This window comes from Semicossyphus pulcher, unplaced genomic scaffold (assembly GCF_022749685.1).
Source record: "Semicossyphus pulcher isolate SPU_LCO1_2020_fin unplaced genomic scaffold, fSemPul1.0.p SCAF_11, whole genome shotgun sequence".
NCBI lineage: Eukaryota > Metazoa > Chordata > Actinopteri > Labriformes > Labridae > Semicossyphus > Semicossyphus pulcher.
Window position 1 is genome coordinate 5,277,852 of NW_027211615.1, and position 25,108 is coordinate 5,302,959.

Below are 25,108 nucleotides of genomic sequence, written 5' to 3' on the forward strand. Positions count from 1 at the left end.
TGCCAAATAATTTTCAGTCTTTTTTTAATAAAAGAAATATACAAATAAGAATAGTTAATTAAAGACAAAGTCGCCGTTTTTTTATTATGTTGTTTGATGAAACTGATTCTTATTTCAAGCTGTTTTGTGCTTATCATTAATCTTAGATTAAGATTCTTAAAGTCAGTGAATTAAGAGACAGATAATAGAGTTTTGGTTGTTTGTAAGAAGCAAAATTTCCTTAAATTTGGGCATTTTTGTCTAGTTTTTAGGCCCATTACGGTCCTTTAAGTGGCTGGACTTTTATGCTAGTTTTAAGAATGCCAAGCAAAATGGGCTTTCCCCATTTTGCTCAATATAAGAAAAATTCAACTAAATTTAAGATTATCTGGCTTATTTTTAAAAGTGCTGTTTTTGCACTGTTCTTATGATATCTATATTTAATCCTTGGAGTTTTATAATTTATTGTCAGTTAACCAATAAGTTAAGTTGTTCCTGTTTTATTTCATTTGTCTGCTGATTTTATTACTTGACACTGTGTAGAATTGAGTAGAACACTTTTTAATCCTGGTTTTGATTAGTGCAATATGAAAATAAAAAAAACATACCTTGGTGTGGGAAATTTACCAAAAATTAACAGCATGCCAATTAGTAGAAGAAATGGAGTGAAATCAAACTGTGACAAAGAAGTATTCGGATTCTTAAGTGAAAGTCCTGTAGGCTATTCAAAATTTTCCGTAAATAAATTTATAGTATTATTATGCATCATTTATAACAAAAATCAGGGTTATAGCCAAGTAGGTTTACACATAAAAGGAACATTGGTGCATTGCAATAAATAATAGATAAGCAAATAAGCATATAGCAGTAAACATAGAAGTATAATACAAATGTACTGTACAAAAACAGTAGTACTCCTACTGTCAGATAGAGTAAACATTTCAACATAATTACCACTGTTTTTACCTTTTATTAGCCTACTATTTACTTGAAGCTATAATGATAAGATACATGTCAGATTAGGTTTTTTATACAAAAAAATACAATATGATGCTATTAAGTAGTATACTAAGGTAGTTAACATTATTTCCACTCCAAAAAGTTAGGACATTAAAGTGAATTTTTGTGTTTTTTCAAAGGTTGTAATGAAAGCTCCTGTTTGTTGAACATCGAACAGAGTTGCAGTGCGCACACACTTCCGGATGGAGCTGCTCCTGCCGAGAATAAAAATACACTCCTAGCAAGCCAGCTAGACGAGTTGTGAAAAAGTTATGCCTGGCTGTCATGTGGAAATAGAAAGACTATTTTTAAATCATGGATGTTATTACTCGTCTTTCCGTTCATGAATAGAAGAAAATATCCCCATGTCCAGAGAGCCGGCGGCGCTGGTGACAAGTCAACTGCGAAGGGTTCGACTGGTGAAGCTACTAGCCAAGTCCCGGCAGCTAGCGTTAGCATCCAGGCCAGCCAGCTAATGTAAGCTAGCTAGCAAATACACTGCAGGCCTTTTGTAGTTTGTTATTACTTGCGATTGAGGTAATATAATGGTAGTGTTAAATTGTCGTCTCCACCGGTCTACAGTGATACCTTATGCATGTAGCTTAGCTTTACGTAAGGAAAAGGTAACTTCTAGCACTCTTAAATGTCAGTGACAGTTAGCAGTTAGCTTGCTAGTTTAGCTACGCGGTTAGCCAGTTGGCAGACTGCATCATACGAACTGACAGAAGGCTAACGTTAAGCCGTTGTATCTTGTTTGACAGCTCGCGACAGAGTGTGAAACTAACCGTGCTATTTATTATGTTAATAAAAGCTATTCCTGTCTAATGGCAAGGTAGTTATACAACTATTACGCCCCTGTGAAAGAGGAATTTATCCTTGCCTGCGCATCCTTGTGCTTGTTGCCTATCACCTATAAACATTTACCTATAACCGAGCACTTATCCTTTATCTGTCTCGTTTCTTTTCAGTAAGTTGCTAGCTAAAGTTGGCTAGTAATGTCTCTGTCGTTACCATCCGCTGATATACTAGAAACACCAACTGGATATCCGTTTGAAGAAATCAACTATGAGGATATTGAAGTTGAGGAGGTGGGTTGTGTTTATGTTTGTGTCCATGAACATGCAGCTGTTTAAGCTCTAAGCTAAGATAGGAGTAACTTTGTTGTTATTTGTCCACTGTCAGGTGGTGGGGAGAGGAGCCTTCGGGGTTGTTTGCAAAGCCAAATGGAAAGGCAAAGATGTTGCAATCAAGACCATTGAGAGCGAATCAGAGAGGAAAGCCTTTATCGTTGAGGTATGGTTGTCGCAGGAGCAGAGCAGAGTACTGGTAGTGATAGTCTGGCTGATAAATATGTGTGGCGACGGCATGCTTGAGTGAAATGTTTTCCTCTCTGTCTTCAGCTCCGGCAGCTTTCACGTGTGAATCACCCCAACATTGTGAAGCTGTATGGCTCGTGTCATAATCCAGTAAGTTAAATTTTACTATGTCTTGTGCTCTCTTAAACGGGGATTCCTGTATTTTTGAATTTGGGTCATACTTTTAAATAAATGGGGTCTAAATGACTAATAGTCACAAAAAATTTGGAAATTGCTCCAGTAGTTTATTACAGCCAGCACCCGTGAAAGAATACCCTTCTTCTGCATCCTAAATTGACCATTTTATCAATGGAGTCTGGTTGCACTGAAGAGAGCGATGTAACAACTCTCTCTGGTTAAAAAAGCATCTTCTTCCTGAATTAAAAGCTCTTTCTCTGTTGTGATCCTTTCTGTAATCTTGACAGATCGTTAGAATAAAAAGCTGAGCCTGCCAGTGGCAAAACCAAGCACCTTCTGTGGACATACTTTGATTGGCGTATTTGCCCTCAGCGACTATGATTCAGCCACTAAAGCCTGTTTTGCGGCTGCCAGCTGAAGCACTCTACTGGAGCAATTTTAAAACTTTTGTGCCTTTTAGTTGCCTAGATCCCTAAACAGATGAAAAATAGGACCCAGGTTCAAAAGTTTTGTGATTCTTCTGTAACTACACATCGTTACATGTTTATTTGTATTGCTTGTCTGGTTGAATCTGTGAGTTTCTGAAGACTTTTTACCCCTCAGGTCTGCCTTGTTATGGAATATGCTGAAGGGGGGTCACTGTACAATGGTGAGTCCAGAAAGTGATACTGTTGCTTTACAGATGACGGCATTTGTTCCACTTTGCTAGTGGTGAAATGAACACAGCCTTGCACAGACATGAGAAGCCGCCCTGTTCAGTTAACCCTCCCACTGTTTGCATGATCAGTCACTTGTCTGATTCCTTTCTGTGATAGTCTTTGCACAGTGACATGCAGTACAGCCTTGTTTGCCCCTGATATTTAATATCCAGAATGGAACTTGGAAATATATCATATATTATAGTGAGGTGGAACAAACAAGAACATGAAGCACTACTATAATGTCTTATTAAAGATACACATCGTCTGTGCCAGCACCATGGAACTTGACGTCAACACTGTTACCTTATCCTCAGTAAGTAGGGGATACACTGGTGAAAGATACGTGTGACTTAATGAATGTGGGTTTTTACCGCACATTAATACAAATGCATTACTCACAGATCTTAAAATATAGTTTGAGCTTTGGTGTTTCCAGGGAAGAATTATTGTGTTTGTTGCAATTTGGTTCTCGTTTTCTTAAATTTGTTTTCTACTATTTGTCTAAAATTGTTTTGATCTGAGAACAGAGCAACATCACTGAAAATAAGTTCCTAACATGAAGGAAATAAGAGCAGTCAGATGATTGGAAGGTTATTTAAGCCAACTTCTCGTTGATTCTCAAAGCGGGGAATTCTGGTATTTCTAAACCTGGGCCAGATTTGACACATTTTGGGATCTCAATGCCTGATTGGAGCAAAAGTTTTGGAATTGCATCATTAGATTGCTTCAGCCCTCTCTTTCGAAACAGGCTGTAAAGGCTGATCAAAGTATTTCCACTGAAAATGCTTGTTGTTAAAGTGTCTGACAACACTTCAGAAAGGATCCCTACAGCTATAGACCTTTTTGTTAAAGAGTAAGATTATTATTTTATTAAAACAAACGGACATTACAGCGCTCTCAAAAACAAGGAAGTTATTGATTTACCGCCGTTAGTTTATTTGTGTCTTTGAGTGACTGTTGTGTATATAATTGCTGGTTCAGCAAAAGCATAGCTGTGAAACATACAAGAACACAAAAATACTAACCAATTGAGCCAGCAGTAGACCAGCGACTCCTGTGTCCTGCGAGGTGAAATTACTGTTTTTGTCAATGAAGTCTGGTGTCTTTGAAGAGAGCGATTTAATGTCCATTTCTGGTTAAAAAAATAGCCTTACTCTTAAAAAAAAGAGTCTATCTTCACAACTTTAAAACTATTCCTGCCAGTTTTGGGGCTGCCGAATTTATCTAGTGGAGCAATTCCAAAACTTTTGATTTTTTATTTAAAAAAAACATCAGAATTACTCTTTATATAAACTAACTTTATATCTTGACCAACTGTTGTTTGTTTTTTTACAATCTGTCTGATTGTACGATGCTCGTGTTTCTAGACACGTTAGACTTTTCATTTATTTATTTCGGTCAGCATTAAAGAGGGGTATTATGCTGTTTCACATTTTAACACATATATATACCGTTACAATGTTGGATGTCCAGACGAAACGTGGGTGAAGTTTCAAATATGTAGGTAAAAGTAAGTTAGAGTAATCCCCAGGCTGCCGTATGAGGGCCTGCACAGAACACCAGTGTAAGAAAAATTGGAAGGTTTTTTTAACTGTAAATTATGCTAAGCTACTCCACAGGTATCACAGAGTGAAATATGAAGCTTGAATTTAGCATAATACTCCCCCTTTAACAATATCTCCCCCCTAAAAAACAACAACACAGAAGTTATGTAAACATTACAAATAAATACAACCAAAAGGTGTAGTTTGAAGCTAGGGCTTATCATGCCTACCCTTTTTACACAACATATTCTGTTAGGCAACCATTTAATGACTTAACTTTAGTTGTATCATACCAAAGCAGAACAAACAAAGTTCTTAACATTTCTTACAAAAAGAAAATAAGTTCATACTGAACAAGTAAGAAGCAAAAACAAAGAAAAACAATCATCATACATCAGTTTTTTCACATTTTAAACTCTACATCAGAGCTATTCCACAGGTTTATTAAGGTTCCCCTGAGTTCTGTCTCTAATTGTAAACAACCTCTGAATACAGTTTGGAAGTAGGCTATTTTGTGCTTTGTAAATTACCTGTGCAGTTTTTAGTTCAACTAAATCATAACATTTTAGAGCCTGTAAATTAATAAAACATCGGTTGGTTCACTTAGAAACTAATGATGCTTTGTTCCCAGATCTAGTAATAAACTGGAAACAGTCATTACCTTTGATTATTTATACATGCAGTTTGAGGTTCTCACCTATAAAAGAACTGTTGAAGGTAACAAAACTGGGGCTTGTATCTGTTTTCCAAAGACACATCAGTGGTTGATTGGCAAGTTTTTCCGGGAGCTGAATCCCACAATATGAGATTCTCCTCCCGAGTCACTGAATCTCTATCAAAGTTATTCCTTGGAGCTGCTCTATGGTGCCATAACTTTGATGTCATTCAGTGAAGGTGTTAGTTATGTTATTGAACAGTTTGTCCTCCTGTAATTATCTTGTTCAAGGAGCTGAAAGAGAGAGGTGGTCAGCCCTGTGTATGTGGTGGTGTGTGTGATCGTGTGTGTATGACGGCCTGGTTGCTGTGGGGGTTTATTGTCCGTGCTGGTGTTCGTGACTGTGCTCTCTTGTCCACAGTGCTGCATGGTGCTGAACCCCTCCCCTATTACACTGCCTCCCATGCCATGAGCTGGTGTTTTCAGTGTTCCCAGGGCGTGGCCTATCTCCATGGCATGAAACCAAAGGCTCTCATTCACAGGGACCTCAAGCCACCCAAGTATGCTCCTCCTCACCTCACACTCTCTTGTCTCCTGTTTCACTGAGCCAACAAAGTGCCTTGTGATTTCCTGTAAATGTTTATTTTACATTTAAATGCTTTCACAACAGACAACAGTTCACATTTTTTGAATACAAGACGACAGTTCACTAAGGTTATTTGAAAGTGTATCACTTCCTTATTTTCCTGGAACGATTCTTTCTGTCTTCTTCATTCATATTATAATAGCTCGATGACGATTGTCCGTCTGTTTGACTGTACGTATTGTGAACACCATATCTCAGCAAGACCAGAGGGAACATCTTTATATTTTGCACAAATGTCCACATGGACTCAAGGATGAACTGATCAGATTTTGATGGTCAAAGGTCACTGAGACCTCCAAAAACCTGTGCTCAAGAAATCACTCACAAATTGTGACACAATTTCTTAGAAATCTCTAATAAAATAAAAGGTGGTGACATTTTGTAACGAAAAAGTCAAAGGTCAACTTCACTTTGAAATCATAATGTCCTCCTGCCAGTCCAAAGCTTCTTAGGCAGCATTGGAAACACTAAAACTCAGAGGGACAACCAGAAAATATTATCCAGTTCAACAACATCAGTGAATAAACAAAATGTTTTGTTTTTCAGTGATCAGTAAGGTTGTCAACATTTTTGGTACTTCAAAACTTTTTTAATACCAAAACGATCAGGTTCATTGTCTGTTATTTTTAAGTTCAATAGTACCGAAGCTTTGGAAAAGAACAAAACACGTCTACGATCAGCTTTCAACCCAAATCTGCTGAGAGTGAGAGAGTGGTTGTCGTGTGACATAGACAGGAAGTGAAGAGAGCGAGCGCTGTTAATGTAAATAAAGCAGTAAAACAGAGAAATAAGACATTACTTTCCGATGTGTTTCGCAGAGGTTACACGAACAACCCCGCAGGAAGGTACAGGGTTTAGTTTTTATAGGAGGAAGTCGACTGTGTGCGTCTGTCTGCTTCGCCTCCGTCACACATGGAGCTCTTTACAGCAACGACACTTGTTTATTGACTTATTGTTGCTGCTGGATCACATGGCTGTGTGGTCTACTGCGTGCGTAATTGGCACTGGACAATGTTTTTATATCTGTGCGCACAATTGCTGGTGCCACAGGTAGTTATGTTTGAGTATGGTAATTAATTTATCTCCTAGTTGCGTGTGTGTGAGTGTGTTTCGGTTTCTGCTATATTATAGAGAGCGTGCGTCTGAATGAGCTCGCATTTTGCAGAGCTTTGTGTCGGTCTCTGTAGTTTTTGACTAGGGATGCAACGATCCAAATTTGTAAGTCCCGATACCGATACGATACCTGGGCTTTGGGTATCTGCCGATACCGAGTACCGATCCGATACCAGTGTTAAATGAATAACCTTTATTCCTCACTGTGAGTATGAGACTGGGAATCATTTATGTGTAAGGCAACATCTGGCTTTCCTAACTTTGTCAAAAAAAATGAAATAAATACACATATAAATATCAATTGTTATTTATTATAACAATTATAAATGTATACCAGCAGTTTGGTGAATTTTCTTTTAAACTAACAGGAATTACATTTTAACTGAAAATCTTTTTAATGCAGCAAAGGGATTGGTCAGGAATTCAAGTACAAAACAACTGCATCGAATGAGAAAATTAAATCTCCCAAAAAAAACATTGAATCCTAAAGAATTCAGTTCTCTACTGAATGTGTGTAAACAAGTAGCCTTGTACTCAAAATTCTTTGTAAACATTTAGTGTTAATAGAAATTTAAATTCAAGTATAAAATAATATAGCACTAATAGCAGCTGAACAAATATAAAAATTAAATCAACATTCACAAATAGATGTAACTTCCTCAAAACAAAACCTGCCACATAAACAGGAATTAAAACTCTTTATAAACATTTTGTGCCAAACAATATTTGAATTACTGTATAAAATAAAATGGCTGCTTATGTGAGATCATAACAGTAAGAGAGGGGGACCTGCTATTGCTCCGTGTTCACTTAAGCAGCAATGTTTCTCATAAAAACAAGCATTTCTGCTCTCTCGGCAGTCTGTTTCTCTTCTCATCCACAATGTTGGACACTGAGCTGAACAGTCTTTCGCTCTCGACGCTAGTGCAGGGGGCACTGAGGTATTTTGACGCAGAGGCAGCAAACTCGCGTCCAGCCAGTGTACTGTTCAGCTTAAATGTGAGAACAGGGAAACGTCAGAGCTCCAGATATCTGTGGTGAAGCTCATCGCGGTTACGGTCTTTTAACTCTGTCGATAAGTGTTCACACACTTTCTTGAAGAGTTCAGGCAGAGCGGTCTCAGAAAAATATTTACGTGATGGCAAACTGTACCGTGGTTCCAAGTGTTCAAGCAGGCGGCGGAATCCCTCGTTTTCAACTCTTTGCAGTGGCTGCTCGTCCAAAACAATACATTTGAGAACCTTCTCTGTCATTTTTCCCGCTTTCAAACCATCACTGGGAAGTTTTTCACGTTTTTGCAATGCAGCCGACAAAGTTAGCTGCTTCGTTTCGTTCCTTTTTTGTTTGGTTGAACTCGTATTCTTTGGCATGATGCTTGTTGAGATGCTTGATTAGGTTAGTTGTGTTATATTTTGTAATGCTACCACCAGCCCTCAAAACATTTGCTTTGCAAATATTGCTAGTAGTGGGAGAAGTTGTTGGCATAACAAGTGTGAAATGCCTCCAAACTGCTGAGCCTTTGTTTTTAGCTCCTCCATGTTAGCTCTGAGCTCTCCGTCTAGCAAAATGCCAGTGCGATGATGACACGTGACGTAGTACACGCACGTGGTTGCTGTAAACACAAAATAGCATAGAACAGCATTTAATAGATCGGCCCCATAGATCGGCCCATTGTCACAGATACCTGATCTAGCTTTTTGAGTCAGTATCAGATCGGTGCATCCCTATTTTTGGCCCATGCATGGCTCGAGCAGGAATCTCCCTAAGGTGAAGTAGGTGTGTGTGGAGGCAGCGGTGAGCTTGTCCACGTTTTCCTGCCCTTCTCAGCAGATCGGTAACAAACCGAAAGCAGTATCAGGATTTAAGGTGAGGAGGGAAACCAAAGCTTGCAGCCTGTCCCTGATGTATGTCCATAATGCGCCCTCTAAATAGCAAACACAGATTGCGCCATAGACTTTAGACTTTAGACCAGGTTTTTGTTGGTCTAAGGCGCAGTCGCTTTCTGCGTCCTCAGGATAGCAACGAGCCACCCGTTTGCCTGACCACACCTCATATCAAAACCAGCACTCCCGCGGGCGCTAACAGTGGCGCAAGGTCACTTGCTTTAAAACAACGTGGTCGCTGGGCGTGAAAATGACGACTGCACCGGGTGGAAGATGGCAATCACACTTGCACTGTGCGCTTTGGCGCTTTGCGCCGGGTGGACAATAGGGCCTATTATGTTTATGACAAATAATTGAGAGGGCAGGCTATAATTTCATATGAGTCTAAATACCAAAAATGTATAATAATTATAAACATTTTAAACATTAAAATCCTGCTCATTCATCCTTTCATTACTGTAAACAGTACCTCAAATGAGCTGGTCTGGGTTTAGTGACTTTTCATGTAAATGAACTGCATTGGATTCTCAGATCCTCTTAGATAATGAAATCCTTTCTGTTAATGTTGTAAACTGCTATATTGTGTTTTGGCATCTGACGGGTGAATCTCTTACACTTACTGGACTTGTTTCATAATTTCATAAGTACATAAAGCAGCATAGCCCACCACTGGAAGCCTGTGCATTTATTTAAAACAGCTCTGTGTTATCAGTCTGAGCCCTGCTAACGTGGTGTTACTGATGGCTGTTTACTCTGGTGGAGAGAGACTCCTGGCAGGACTCTGTGGGAATGATCAGCTGCTCTGTTTCCTAGAGCACTGTTGTGGAGTTTCTAGGAATAACAAGGCCATGCATCGTGACAAACTGTCAACTCTGGCTTCTTTTACAGGAAACTATGTCTACACTCTGGTTAATGATTGTTCTCAGAGTCGGTCACCAGCTTGTAATCACACTTCCATTTCCTGTGATGAGAGTGTGTCAATTCGTTGAAGTACATAGGTGACATTATTCAAGAGAGATTTTTTTAATAGGGGTTAAATGAGGTTGACATGGAGGGGGAAAAAATCTAAGGTTGAAAAAAAAAAAAAAAAAGAACCATTAATGTCTTATTTTACACCGCAGATGACTCATAATTTACATGTACTGAGTTAAATTATCGTTTACCGGTTTGACCGTCCCCTCTATTAACTCGATGATTCCGTGGAATAACGTTATTTTAATAAAACAGAAGCAGAGACACGTTTGTAGCCATCAGCAGTGGGGAGTGTACGGTCCACTACTGTCATAATAATGTTGTTCACAGAAAAATGAATGGCCCAGCAAACTGTTGCTCTTACAATGTCTCAAAAGGCAGCGATTAATGAATAAGATAAGGCCGCGACGTAGCCTAATCGAGTCGTTTATTTCCTTGTTTGTGTACAACGGACTTATAAGCCACGCCCACACACATCTGTGACCGCCACCAGTTAATTCAACACCAATTAAACTGTGACACCGCCAGGTCAGAGTAAGCTCTGCGACGAGATGTCTCTTGCTGATATAAAAACCGTGCCTGCTGCCAAGCACTGATGTAATGTCTTTGTATTTGAGGCCAACATATATATATATTTTTTTCCTGCATACGCTGCAGCCTGCTGATACGTGATTGGTCAATATTACTCAGACTAAAAGCGTAGTTCAAACCTTCCCGGAATCCACATCCCTGCCTGCAGGTTCCACTATGTGGACTATTCTACTGTGTAGAATCTGTAAATAGAGATTAATCTGACATAAATTCTCCTTCCCTGATTCACCACGCCTCTATCATGTGAACATTATTTCTCTGGAAGAAAACAAAGAAACATAATCTTTGACTAGCAGCACTAAAATCAACATGAACAACTAATAGGCGCTGCTGAACTTGTTCCTGCAGAGCCACTACTCTCGGTATAAGCAGGAGGGAAGCTTTTATTAAAGCGATTTCTGTAACCACCAGGGTTATTAGCCCTTCAGAGAGCATCACTGCTGTTTTGGGTGAAAGAACAATTGTATGTAAAAGGTCATGGCTTATGAGTTTTCAGCCATGTTGATGTCGAAGGAGATTTGTTCCTGCTGCTAAAACGCCTGTCTGGAGAGAGAACATTTTCCATTTTTAAAGCTGTTTTAAATGAAAATGTAGTAGTGTGGACAGAGCCTCAGACGTACAGTCTGTCAACAGAGGGGAGGTCTCGTCAAGTCTGATAGTCCTCAAGATGATTAAATGTGTGATGAAGATTTTCTTTTTCTTAAATGTTTGCCATGAAAAGAAAGAGAACAGAACATGGCCCTGATTTCAAAGTTTTATACCACTTCTAAAAAGTAGATGCAGCTTTACACAAACTCGTCTCTGAAGTTCAAAGCATTGTCATCTTCTCACAGGGTTTATTTCTTCCTTTCTTTGTTCCAGTCTGCTTCTAGTGGCAGGCGGCACTGTGCTGAAGATATGCGACTTTGGAACAGCATGCGACATTCAGACCCACATGACCAACAACAAAGGAAGTGCAGCGTGGATGGCCCCGGAGGTATTCGAAGGCAAGTATGAGCGGCATTCCAAGTAGTTGAAGAGCTTTGGATACCTGCCCTGTCAGATGGTTTTTAACTGAAAAGTGTTCATGTGTGTCCAGATTTCTTTAGAAGCCCACAGTCATCCGGCTCTGCCGTCTCTAGTTGCTCTTTCACGCACCCAACTTTGTTTTGTCACGTTTCACATTAATAGCAGCTTAGCGCTCGCAGCATGGAGGCATTAATTCTTGATTCATCATCAGCAGCCTCACTCTGCTGCTTTATTGATGGTCGTCTCCCAAAGCATGCTGGGAAGATGAATGGAGAGATGCTGGTGGCTTTATTTCCCCCGAGAGACGACGCTGTAGAATTTGTGTTCTCATTCAGCCTAATGTATTTCTACATGATGAGACGTGTTCTTGGCAAAGGGGGTCAGGAGGAAAAATTAATTGAGCTCTGGTCGTTATCTTGTTTTTGGAGGCATGTTACAAGACTCTGTGCAATTAAACAACTCACTTTTGCCCTCTCCGTGAACTCCTTACAACTAATTTGCATCAGTGTGAAATGGTACAAGAACGGCTCAGCGCAGCAACTTGTAATAGGTGTGTGATGTGCACTTTAATCTGCAATAATAGGCTCAGTAATTAAGCAACACAGGAGCTGTTCCTTGGTAAAAATTGCTCCCTTATTTTCATCCTCCTCCCTCCTGTGAAAGTGAAGATGAGATAGAAGCTGCTGTGCTCTCCCAGGCACGTCCTCGCTCTCATCTCAAACGTGCCGCAGAGAATTAGCTTTATCAGTCAGTCAGCGATGTCAAACAGAGCTTTCTCCCCGTTTGAAAAGGACCTAAGTGTTGCTGTGTGTTCTTCTGTAACTCTCAGGCAGCAATTACAGCGAGAAGTGTGATGTGTTCAGCTGGGGGATCATTCTCTGGGAGGTGATCACTCGCAGGAAGCCCTTTGATGAAATTGGAGGACCAGCTTTCCGCATCATGTGGGCCGTGCACAACGGTGAGTCACTCACTATGTTTGTGTGTGTGTGTATGTGAGTGTGTGAGTGTTTCGAGCTGCAGGATGCAAAGGCCACGTCCAGCTTTCAGTCACCTGCCTTGCGAGGCCTACTGGGAAAGTGGAAAGGTTCAAAGATTCATTCCAGTTGTTATAAAACTGGGGCCCAATGCTCCAGTACATTACGTAAGCCTGCAGCAGTGAAACAGGCTGCAATGGCTGCATGTTAATCCTTGGGGGCAAATGTGCCTGATCAAAGTACGCCCACTGAAAGGTCTTGTGTTTGACACTGACGGGCTCAGATTGTAATTCTAAGGCCGGAGATAAACTTGCTTTTAACTACGTGTTCACGTGCGCATGATGGCTACCCCACGTTCCCTACGTCTGTTTGGAGTGTCGGCTGCGCTCGTCCTCAAAAATTTACTCACGCAGACACAAGATGCAGTATGCACATGAGCAGTAGGGGCAGTGTAGAGGCAGAGGGGATGTGACAGGGTCAGAAAGTTCTGAAGACAAGCTGATAGACCAAGTCTGCAATCATCCACATCTGTATGATGTGTCATTGTTATTGCACAGCCACAAACATCGCTGTCAAACAGCTGGAGACAGATAAGTTCATTTTAGAAGTGGACATGGAAACCTGCAAAACTAAATGGAAACAAGTCCGTGCACGGAGGAACATGTCAGAGAGACGGTGAGTTCTGTCCACCGAACACACAAAAGCTGTCGGTGTTTCTGCCGTGATCTCAGAATGAACATCACCTCCTCGGGCTTCGCCATGTCTGTTGTTTACATCCCGCACATTATGCAGTTGCATACGGCCTGAGCTCTCTGGTGTGCCCTCTAGAGAGGTATCCTCCAGGAACATGTGTAGTGCATAATCAAGTATGTGAACAATTAGGTTCATGACGCAGCCGGTTGTTTACGCGAACATGAGGTTAAAAAGCAAGTATATCTCCGGCGTAAGTGTCTGGCAATGTTAAAGAGATTGACCTTTCTAAGGAGTAACTTTTTATTTTATTTTTTTTTACTAAAAACAGAGTCTGGCAGCTTTATAGAGAGCGATATAATGGCTGTTTTTAGTTTAGAAAACAAAAACTATCAGAGCATGAGTTATTTTAACCGTCAAAAAAAGGCTCAGCTGCCAAAAAAGAATCAGTCTAGGTGTAAGCTGTAATAGAAATATTTTTCACTTTCACACAATATGTTGAGAGTAGGACGCTGGCAGCACGTCCTAAAAAGGCCCCCCTACCAATCAAATCAAAATCTGTGTAAGTGTACAGTATGTGTTTAATATTTTCTCTGTTTCACTGTGCCATCAGACAACCCTTTCTATTGGCACTACATTTTCTCAACGTTCATCACTATACCTCTAAGGGTTTAAAAGCTCAGTTAAAGAATAATAAAATTCAAGTTTCTGAAAAAACAAGAACTTTTAGTGGACAGACTTTGATCTGTGTCCATTTGCCTCAAAGGATTACATTGCAGTCATTACAGCCTCTTTCATGGCTGCTGGCTGAAGAAATCTGCTGGAGAAAATTGTACCTATTAGTCATTTTCACCATAAACCATGTTAAATTAGGGCCCAGGATTATAAATACCAGTTCCCCTTTAAGAGTCTGGCAGCAGAGAGCAGCTTAAAGGCATGTTCACCTGTGCTGTGCTCCCTGCAGTTAATTTCAATCCAGAGATGGATGGAGGAGAATACTAATGGGACACTAATAACGCCACGGGACAGGTTTGATATTTTTCACCTGCCTGAAACATTACTTACTCAAGTAGCAGGAGACGGGGGATTTAGAATACATTTCTTTGCTTGTCCGCTGTGATGCCAGAAGTTATTTGTCCCTCCTGACTCTGTTTGAGCAATTACTCTATTTTTTTTTGCACACTCAGGGACAAGACCTCCACTAATCAAAAACTTGCCCAAGCCCATTGAGAGTCTGATGACACGCTGCTGGTCTAAAGACCCCTCTCAGAGGCCTTCCATGGAGGAGATAGTGAAGATCATGACTCACCTAATGAAGGTAATCTGTCCTCACACACCTCTCACCCTCCTCTGACAGGCTTTCATTAAACTGGAGTGAATTAATCAATAAACCTGCCAGGAAATAAACGCCAGAGGTAAAGTAAAGTATACACTCAGCAGTACACAGTGATCGCATTATGGTTGACATTTCTATGATTAGTGGTGTTTTTAGTGTTCTGGTTAGCCCCATACTTGGCTTACCACTGGTTGCTATGGGAAGTGTCATGAAGTCCTTTCTCAGCTTCAAGAGTAAAAATTTTCGCCTGAAGTATGGCAATGTCCTGAAGATATTTCCTACAGTTTTGGCATGATAAATCCGCCATGCTTTTTGCAGGAGTGGGATAGCTGGGACCGTGGTGAATCATTTAAAATCCTTGTTGCCTTTGCTGTGTCTGTGTTCATGAGGCTTGTTGGTGTCACTGATACTCTGAATCCTCCTTTAACAAGGACAGAAACCCCAGAGGAAACACTATCTCCATCAAAAATTACAGTCCAAGTTATTTGTAAATGTCCAGGATCCTCTGTCCGTTACTTTTAGTCGAAAAATAGAAGAATATCTGCAAGAGAATGTAAGCAATGTGCAGAGCAAGCAGCAAAGCGTCTGCACTGTGGGAAAGCAGGAAGTAAAAATTCAAATATTAAGGGTGTTTTCACATTAGGTATGATTGCCTGTTAGTTTAGGGAGCGCTTGATTTGATAGGCAGCAGAGTTTTCTTCGGGTGGAGCATTTTAATTGTCAGTATCACCGTCAATCATCAGTGTTTTACCAGGAATGTAATTATCTGCAGAGGTTTTGTCCTCCTCAAAACAAATATACCCTGTCATCTCAATAGTTCAATATCAATTACCCCTTTCCCACCTAAATTTAGCATGTTGACGCAGGTTTTTCAGACCCGGGAAGACCCGCTTATAGATGCCGATTGTCTCTTTTCCTATTGCCAGTGAAGTATCCTCCTGTCGGTCTCTTTTCTGCTGCGTCACCGTGTGACGTCACAAACGCGCCCGAAACAGGGTTAGTAAACAGTGAGGATGTTACGGTGGTTAGGTCTGTATTGTATCTATTACTCATTCAGTCTGTGTATCGAACTCAGCGCTGACAAATTTTGAATGATGTTCGAGCGCTGCTCGGACGGAGACGGATGGAATTTGTAGCTGAGATGACAAGGAGTCACAGAAGTTACCGACAAAGCATAGCATCACGCCGGAAAGGGGGCGGAGATTAGTGTGCCGACAGGGGTTTTGTGTTCCCATCAATGCTGATCAGAGCCAAGGCGATAATTACCCGGGTCTACTGCAGAGTCATTTGACCCGGGTCTTAATGCAGATTGTGACCTTTCCCATTGAGGAAAAAAGCTGTGTGTTAGCGGGTTTTTTGACCAGTGGGAAACCAGCTATTGTCTCTCTGATGCTCCTCAGCCGACACGACAGAGAGAGAGAGAGAGAGATTCTTGTTTTTCTTTTTGCAGTACTTCAAAGGATCTGATGAACCCCTGCAGTATCCATACCAGTATTCAGATGAGGGACAGAGCAACTCTGCAACTAGTACAGGTACGAGAGTCTTGTTCTAACTCTTTGATACACCACTACAGAAAGTTTATGTTAAAGTAGAACCCAGCAGCCAATGCACCTCTGTCCAGAATCCAATATCAGAATATGTGATGTCAAAGGTTATGAACACAGAATGGTGTGGTAGGAGAAATTATGTTTCACTCATTTATAAACAGCTTTCTTTACTGGTAAAAATTCACAAGATTGCATAAATATCGGCTGAAACCTTTAAACGCCCCTCTGCTGTTTTGGGAATTAACAGGTTCATATGTGGACTATACAGGCACCAGCACGAGCAACAAAAGCGAAGTAAACTTGGAGCGCAGTGATTCTCAAGGAAGCAACGACACTATCAAGATTACGCCTCAGTTTGCTCCTCACTTCAAGCCAAAGGTATGTCAGCTTGTCATCAAAAGGGATTTCATCTGTTAGATAGTTGTAGATATATACATGAAGCTACAGCGCTATCAAAACAAGCTTCTGTTGTTTCAGGGAGACCCGCTGAGGACCCTGCCTCTGTCCAGGGGGGGCAGTGTAGAGAGCCTGCCTGCACGGACTCAGTGCCTGGCATCATCTGACAGTAAAAGAATGAGCGCTGACCTGTCAGAGCTGGAGCCCAAGATGCCCTTTGCACCTGCAGGTAATGCAAGACATGACACAGCACAAAACATAAGAACATAAGAGCAAGGCAGAAGATGAGCTTATCAAGGCAAACCGGCATGTTCTTATGATTTTAGGAATCTATATATAATAAGAATAGCTGAGCAGGAAGGGCATGTAGTGTTACTGTCGAGGAATGAAGAGCTTCTCCCCATTAATGAGTAAGGAGGTGAAGATTTATTTCTGCTCCTGAACACCAAAGCCTGCAGACCCAGCTATCAACCTTCTCCCTCCTGCAACGTCCTTGACAGAAAGCTGCAGACTCACCACTGCTGTCATGGTGAAGTTAGACCTTCAAGCTTCACACAAAGTGTTTTGATTTGAGCACAGAGAGTATGTCAGGTTTTTTGTTTTCAAACTGAGAGAGGAGTTCCTGTAAACCTGCCCTTTTTTAGGACATATTTTTGGGTGTAAATGACTAAAAGATACGAAAGGTTTTTACTCCAGAAGATTTCTTCAGCCAGCAGCCACGAGACGGGCTGCAAAGGCTGAAACATAATCGTTGGGATCAAATGCACCCAATCAAAGTACTTCCACTAAAAGTTGTTGTTTTTTTCACTGACCGGCTCAGATTGTTAATCTAAGTGTCTGACAACATTACAGAAAGGATCCCTACAGAGATAGACCTTTTTGTTAAAGGGACAGTTCGCCGATTTTCTACCTCAGTCCTATCATGCTATTATGGGGACCATAATAATGCCATTATGGTAGAAAAAAAATGCAATTTCTCTCGGTGCCTTTGGAGGACGCTATGCGCTTCTCAAATGGCCCCTGGAAAACCAGGGTCAGGGATCTTGCTGAACTACACTTCCTCAATCTAGGACGCCCGCCTTCGATGTCATGTCTCGTTCAAAATCGTCAGGTTTGAAATGTAGACTGCAGACCTGAAGATTTTTTAGACAATCCACCGGTATATTCTTGTTGTATTTCGGATTCTGTACCGCTCTGAGCCTGCAGCAAAACGGTAGTATTTCACTCCGGCGTCTCTCGCTGGGCCGTTCCTTTCAGAGGGAGGGGCACAATGCATGCTGGGTGTTGTAGGAATGTAAAATGGGCGAAACCACGAGCTGCTTGAACAACTTTCTCCACAGCTATGGCGCCAATTCAAATATTATTGCTTCCATCGATAACAGAGAACACCAGCTTTGACTGACAGTGGCTTTTTCCAGGGGCAAGTTGCTCCTTTAAAGAGGAAGATGATTTTTTTTAAGGCGGCAGTGGTGGACCAACACTCCTATGTTTTGTGAAGTAGAATTTATTTTTTTTCAGTGGAGTCTAGTCTGTCTTTGAAGAGAGTGATGTAATGTCTGTTTCTGGTTGAATAAAATCATCTTCCTCTTTAACAAAAGGTCTGTCTCTGTAGGGATCCTTTCTGTAATGTTGTCAGACACTTAGGATAACAATCTGAGCCTGTCAGTGGAAAAAACAAGAACCTTTAATGGACACACTTTGGATTACATTGCAGCCTTTACAGCCTGTTTCATGGCTGCAGGCTGATGAATTCTACTGGAGCAATTCAAACGTTTTGTACCTATTAGTCATTTACACCCAAACATACATAAAAATAGGACTTTTAAAGTAGTGCAATCGCTTTAGATGCAACATTAATACATAGCGTTCCTTTAATGTAACTATCCACAGCCTCTGTTCTAACTCTGCCTAGCTTAACTTTTTATCCGAGCAGCATTGGACCTGAACGCCTGCTGATGTTTGTGCTGGAAAAAGTAATGCAGTGGCTGCCAGCAGTGTGTGCAGCACCGCTCTGCAGCGTCTGGAACGGACGGGGTGCATGCTGCCCTTGCACGTTACCATGTATGCTCTGCATGTGTGTGGCCCACAGTTCCAGTCCAACTGTGGGCCCCCAGTCTGTCTTAAGTCTGCCTTAAGTCTGCATGCTCGTTGTGTTCGCAGCTGTACGTGTGAGTGTGTATGTGTGTGTTTTTGCAGCACGCCCCGAGTTTAAACGAGGCCACCGTAAAACAGCATCATTCGGCACCATTCTGGATGTCCCCAAGATCGTCGTCACAGGTATCACTGGACCACTGCGCTTCCTGGTGACCGGGTGGAGCTGGCTTGGCTGTGCCCGTGGGTTGCAGTGCTCTGACATGACCCTCTCCTGTGTGTCACTCCTTATCAAACACAGACTATTAAGTCATATTTAATGGTGTGTCTTAAGGTGTGTTCAGACGAAACAGAGCGCCGGTAGTTAGTGTCCATCAGAGAAGTCCTGGTGCTGATCCTAGCTAACAGCTCGTCAAAGTGGGCACTGGTCAGCCTCAAGGAGCTGGTAGCAGCAGAAAGACACAGATCCTGGAAAACAAGGGGGAAACTATCCTAAATGTATCAGCCCTTGTATATTTTTCATGTTTTGATCCCTGAAAAGAAACCTATGTTTGGTTCTCCGACATATCTGGAATGTTGAATATTCCCAGGTCGTGTTTGATCAACAAGAATAAACACAAACAATAAATGTTGTGCAAGTAACTCTGGTCTGAACACAGCTGTAGGCAGTCTCTACAAAACAAAAGAGATCTAGTTGAGCCGGTCTTGGAGTGACACACATCAGAGTTGTCTAATGTCTCTCTGTCTTCTGTGATTTTCAGTTGGCAAGCAGAACATGAGTTAATCATCTCATCTTGTGTCACCTTTTATTCCCCAAATCTAGTTCCTACTAATTCAGTTTTTACAAGTTGATGAGTCTTTCTATTACTTCTAAAAAAATCCAATCGTATATTGCATCTGATCAGGTGACACAGATGAGATGAGTCCCTAACTCATGGCCCTGTCCTCTCTGTCGCCTCTCTGGCTTGGCTGCAGCACATCATGGGGAGCAGGCTTAAAATCAGCGCACCACCTCTCTGCATCTGAGCTCGTCCTTGCCTTTCATGCATAGAGGACATAGAGCAAGCATGGCTAATTTTTTCTCTCCCTCTTGCTCTCTTTACATCCATTAACTTTGAAAAAGTCATTCTGATTAATTTCTCTCACATGGAGGGTCAGAGCTATTATTACGAGCAGAGATGCGGGTGAAAGGAACGGGGACAGCTCTGGGTGTCAGGAAAGACTTTTATTCTGGAGACACGTTGAATGAGTGGCTAATGTAATGCAGTGACTCAGGCAGATGGTGCATGTTATTACAGGTAGGGCACTTATTATGCATATGAACACCTGGACGTCAGGCATTTTTCACAGCTCATACATCAACGGTGGTCATGGAGTAGGAGTGTAATGGTTTACATACCCACAGTTTGTTATGTGAGTAAATGTGGGGTAACTCCACAAATAAAACAAAAGGCACAAAAGTATGTATTTTTATATATAAATATATACCAACATGAAATTGCACATTGTGTATATTTCTGACTGTACTGAAACATTAGTTTATGGACAATAAGAAGCTCAGTGCATCATAAATTCTGAATCCACCATCATTATTAGAAGAGGCTCAAATATACAGTGTTCTCTTTGAATTGCTTCGATTTTACACACACAATTAATCAATAAACAAAAAGCAATCAATTAGCAGCCAGCAGCCAAAACAAGTTGCTCCTCCATGTTTGGTGGTATCCAGGGTGACGATGGGTGCCCGATCTGAGTGGTTGCGTAATTAACCAATAAGAATCAAGTATTTAACACAGCCGTGTAATAAATATTATATAAATCCTGTCCCGATGCCACATTCTGAATTTTGAAACCTACCTGAGAGCTTTAATTACTCATTTGTTAGACATACATCAAAATAGAGTGACTTAGAGTGCATTAGGTGGGTTAATATGATGTAAATATCAAGGATAGCGAAACACAGAACAAAACATCCTGAACTGAATAGTAGTCATAAATATTCAGTTCAGTTTCATAATAAATAACAGATGGATCCACTCGGTTTATTGGGACAACAGATACAAAGGATGAAAATCCAGGACGGCCTCTGTGTTCTCTCTGGAGTGCTTGTTTGTGTAGACTGTGTGTGCTCTCATGTGTTGTGTTTTCATTGTGCTGTGGACAGAGCTAGTAGTCAGCGTAGAGCAGACAGTCCCAGCAGACAGCTGTATTAGATTTTGATGTGTGAAACAACTTGATCAATTCCTGGTAAAGTGAGGGAATACACACACTATGGAAATTCCCCTGTGCAGTCCAAATACATGTGACTTAGTCATGCTGCATATTGCTGTTATGTGAAACCAGAAAGCTGTTTGTTTTGGGCTGAAAACATACAAACTGAAAAGTGCAGGTTCATAAAGTTGGAAAAAAATCCTTGTTAACCTTTTATAACCCGACATTTTGGAAACAACATGGATTTGTTTTAGATGATTTGTGACCGACATCAGTGTGTTTTATATTGAACAAACAAAACCATCAGTCTCTGATACTTTGGTCTAGGTTTTGATTAGTAATGGGTTCACCACAGAAAACAACATGCTGGTGACTGGAGGGAGATTTTTTTTTTTTTTACGTAAAACATTTGGAGAAGAAAATTATAATTAATAAGAAAAAATTGTCCTAATCTTTAAAAAAGAAAAGTAGTGTACCTGGCACTACTTCGGCTTTGCTCTCAACATTTCCACTTCCTTCTCAACAGTTGGTCTTCATCCTTGGCGTTTCGACTGAATTCTCAGAATGCAAACAAGAAACAAAAATAACTATTTTCTATTAAATCCAACTTATACTGAAAGTTCGACTTTTTCTTGACATTTACACTTAACCCCCCATAATTACATTTTTCAAAATTCTGTTTATTCTCAACATTTTGACTTTTTGAAAACCCTCAGATTTATTTTTCCTTTCACCCGGCACTAACAGTGAAAGTCGAGTTTTTAACTTAATTTTCAAAACTTTGACTTTATTCTCAACTTTTCAACTTCATTCTCAAAATGCAAATAAAAAATCCTTCTCCTCATTTTTTATTTCTTCTACTTTGGAAATAAAAAAAAAGTATGAGCCTGAAGCTGTTATTTACTTCAGGTGTATAGTATAGTATCACCAGTAAGTGTCCTACGTACAGAAGATAACAGTCAGTCCTGGTATGAGAAGCTGACCAGGGTTTCCACATTGAAGCTAAGCTAAGCACCGCTGCAGGCAGGGTCAGGAGTACCTCGTACTTTGGTCACTTCAAAGAGTCCTGTATACAAACATGTGAGTTTAAGTGTACGCTGTATTTTAGTTTTTGTCACCTCTTCACGTTGACGTCAGACAGCCCTTTCTCTCAGCACTATGTCTCACTCTGCACAACTGCCCTGTATGTGTACGCATGCACCGCACAGTATCACATCAGCTGTTTGTGTCAGCGGTTTGTAGAAGAGACAAATAAAAGAAAATATTTTATATATACAATATTAAAGAAACGATGAAGTGACGTTCACAGTGGGGGCTAGAGGACATTGTTTTCCTATTCATGCCATGCATCGTATTGTGTCAGCTGTGTCATGCAGGGTCTGTGCTGACTGTTATCTACTGTACGTAGTACACTTACTATTGATGAGTACCTCATACGACCACACTTAAAAACACCACAACTATCCCTTTAAGTTAATTTCACTGTTACATTTAGGTGTGAGAGATCGTTAAAGCTGTGGAGGATGTACAGGCTACTGTCAGAACCATAATATTTAAAACATCTGTTATAACATGTAATTGGACATAAAGGTGCAAATTTAAGAGCTGTTAGCAGATAAAGAGGATAAAGGAGGGATTACTAGGTAGTGCAGTACATGCTAGTTCCCTTTAGCCTCAGCTCACTCAAACGAGCCAGGCAGTGTAAACCTGTCTCATAAGTAGACTCGGCTGCTCCTGTGGATTGTTATTCTGCACACAGTCAGTGATGCTGGGTGTTTTTGGTGCTGTGGTCACGTTCCAGCCACGCCACAGCACATGTTGACAGCCAAGACACAGAGAGTTAAACCAGTGCAGCTGTCCCTGTGTGGGTCTGGACACCCCTCAAGTTACCCCGACCACCAGTCTCCCTCATCACTGTCTACAAAGTCGTCTTTGTCTCATTCTGTCTCCTTTCTGTCCATCCCGTCCACAGCATCGTGTGAGCCTCAGAGACGCCGCTCAGTGCAGGATCTGCCCGGCATCGGCACAGAGTCCAGCCAGGTAAGACATCCTCAGAATTTTAATCTTTGATTAGAGTTCAACTTCATCTGTGTAGCTGTGTAGCCCAGTTAAGTTAAAGTGCATGTTTGTTTCTTTACTTAGCCCCAGCATACAGATCTGCCCTTTGAATTACACTTCCACGGCTCTGTTTTAATAGAACAATTTTTGCCGACGAGGAAGACGTGAAAGGGACTTCACAAAACGTCTTCATGTGCCGTTTTGTGAAACAATCACAAAATAACGTCTTATTTCTCTGTTTAACTGCTTTATTACATCAACGGCGCTCGCTCCCTTCACTTCCTGTCTATGCGGCGCGTTAACACCTTTCGATACTACTGAATGTAAAAATAAACGTGTTATCGAATAGTGTCGAACTATCAAACATCTTGACAACCCTAATGTGAGCAGTTCTTTACAGAATAACAAAAAAGTTACTGTGTGTGTAAAGTTAAGGTACAATTTGTACAGCCTGACCACAGACAATACCTATTATATAGTGTTTGAGCAAAACCCAAGGAATGTGTGTTTTAGGAGACATGCAGATCAATAATGCTTTTCTAAGGTGCATATTTCAGCACCATGGACAGAGAGCACAGGTTTAATCATCTTGAGTTATTTGTTTCAGCTTCACTAAAAATAAAGATTAGCTTTGATTTACATGCTCATTCTAGTGGGTTACCAAGAGGTGTTCAAACACAACAAACAATACAAATTTGGCACAAAAAAGGCAAAAGTTATTGTTTCAGAGTACAGAGGGCCAACAACAAAGGCTTCATTCTTTTAAAACATGTTTGAATATATTAGTAACCAGAATAACACCAACACCATTTACACAGGCAGTTGGGCACTTTTGTAAAGCAGCTAGACAAAACGCCTTCATAACACACTGTGGAAAAAACATGCACGGTCACACACACACCAGTCTCAGATCCCATCAGCTATAGTCCGAGACGATATATGCTCGTTTGTTGAACGGAGGTCGGATCGATCTGATGCATTCGAGGAAGGCGGGAAATCTGAACGCTGAACGGCTTTCGTGACACTGCGTCAAGGGAATTCATCTCAAGTTAAATGTTAGATCTAGAACAGATTGTTAGCTGTTAGCATGCAGATGTCTGTTTATAGAGATTAATAAGAAGCTAAATCGTCGTCAGATCACGCTGATGGGAGCCGGGATGGCATTATGGCGGATTACGTTCTGCCTGCTTTGTCAATATTACTCAGACTACCAGCGTAGTTCAAACAGAACACTTGCCTTCGATACGTTCTTGATCAGTCAACACATCAACAGCTGTCAGTGAAGATGATAAGGATGTGCTCCTTATATTTAACAGCACTGCTCACAGATGTTGTCTGCCCTCTTTAACTTGTGACTACAGTTTAAAAGCACAAGTTTGTTTCCCCTCAGAGCTCCTGCCGGTCGAACACACACACACACACACACTCTCACCTTCTCAGACGTCTGGAGATGACAGGAGTGTCTCCACAGCCCTCATATCCTGTCATGGGCGATAGAGAATCATTTAAAAATCACTTTGACATTAGTTTTGACTGCAAAGAGGGAGCTCATAAATGTTTAAATATATTTTATTTAATGTGGGATTAATGTTGCACTCATTATCAGTTTTAGACACAACAAACAAACTCTTTATCTTTAAGTGATTCCAAATTAAAGGTTGAACTTGATGAGACCCCGACCAGAGGGGTTTATTTCTACTCTCACAGTGTAGCGTATGTTGTTGCTTCCTCCTGTGAAGCCTCGTAGATGTTTGACTGATGCCGTCTGCTTTCAAATGCATTTGATGCATTCTTCGTCAAGAGAGAGAGAAATCCACGGGGAGGAAATGTCACTGACTGTGACGCGTGTTTGATATGTCAGCTCTGAGAAGATGAAGACTTGACTGTAGGACCAGCTCAGCGCTCCCTCCTCAAACACTCGCAGCTTCAAACCGTCTCCTCAGCTCGGAGCGGTTCTACAGCTTTCCACAAACATTTGTCTCCATGTGTTTGGTGGTAAAGTCGCAGCTCTGTGCAGCCAAAAGTTCATACAGAGTTCACCGTGAAGACTAAACACAAACACTGTTGCTAAATGAGATAAATAGCTCTGTGATTCCTGTGAGATCTACCTGCCCTGCAGGTTCACAGAGCTGTGACACAGAGAGTGTTTGATTTCTTTACGCGGGTCTACAGAGACACGGAAACATTTAATGTCGGTAGCGTTGGGTTGCCCTCAGATTGT

The 25,108-nt window shown here is 41.1% G+C and overlaps 1 protein-coding gene across 3 annotated transcripts in view; it reads left to right on the forward strand.

The window, feature by feature from the left end:
• The first annotated feature begins 1,211 nt into the window (after positions 1-1,211).
• Positions 1,212-25,108, forward strand: part of map3k7 (mitogen-activated protein kinase kinase kinase 7) — a 29,674-nt gene continuing 5,777 nt past the window's right edge. Inside the window, exons 1-14 of one of the 3 annotated variants that reach the window (XM_069686970.1) lie at positions 1,212-1,455; positions 1,947-2,066; positions 2,161-2,271; positions 2,379-2,444; positions 3,075-3,120; positions 5,793-5,931; positions 11,438-11,566; positions 12,418-12,542; positions 14,436-14,566; positions 16,035-16,116; positions 16,379-16,509; positions 16,609-16,756; positions 18,724-18,804; positions 22,802-22,869. In XM_069686970.1, coding sequence (XP_069543071.1) covers positions 1,974-2,066; positions 2,161-2,271; positions 2,379-2,444; positions 3,075-3,120; positions 5,793-5,931; positions 11,438-11,566; positions 12,418-12,542; positions 14,436-14,566; positions 16,035-16,116; positions 16,379-16,509; positions 16,609-16,756; positions 18,724-18,804; positions 22,802-22,869 — 1,350 coding nt within the window. In that variant the 5' untranslated portion in view covers positions 1,212-1,455; positions 1,947-1,973. The remainder of the gene's footprint in view (positions 1,456-1,946; positions 2,067-2,160; positions 2,272-2,378; positions 2,445-3,074; positions 3,121-5,792; positions 5,932-11,437; positions 11,567-12,417; positions 12,543-14,435; positions 14,567-16,034; positions 16,117-16,378; positions 16,510-16,608; positions 16,757-18,723; positions 18,805-22,801; positions 22,870-25,108) is intronic. The other 2 variants (XM_069686980.1, XM_069686988.1) reach the window with 2 other exon arrangements.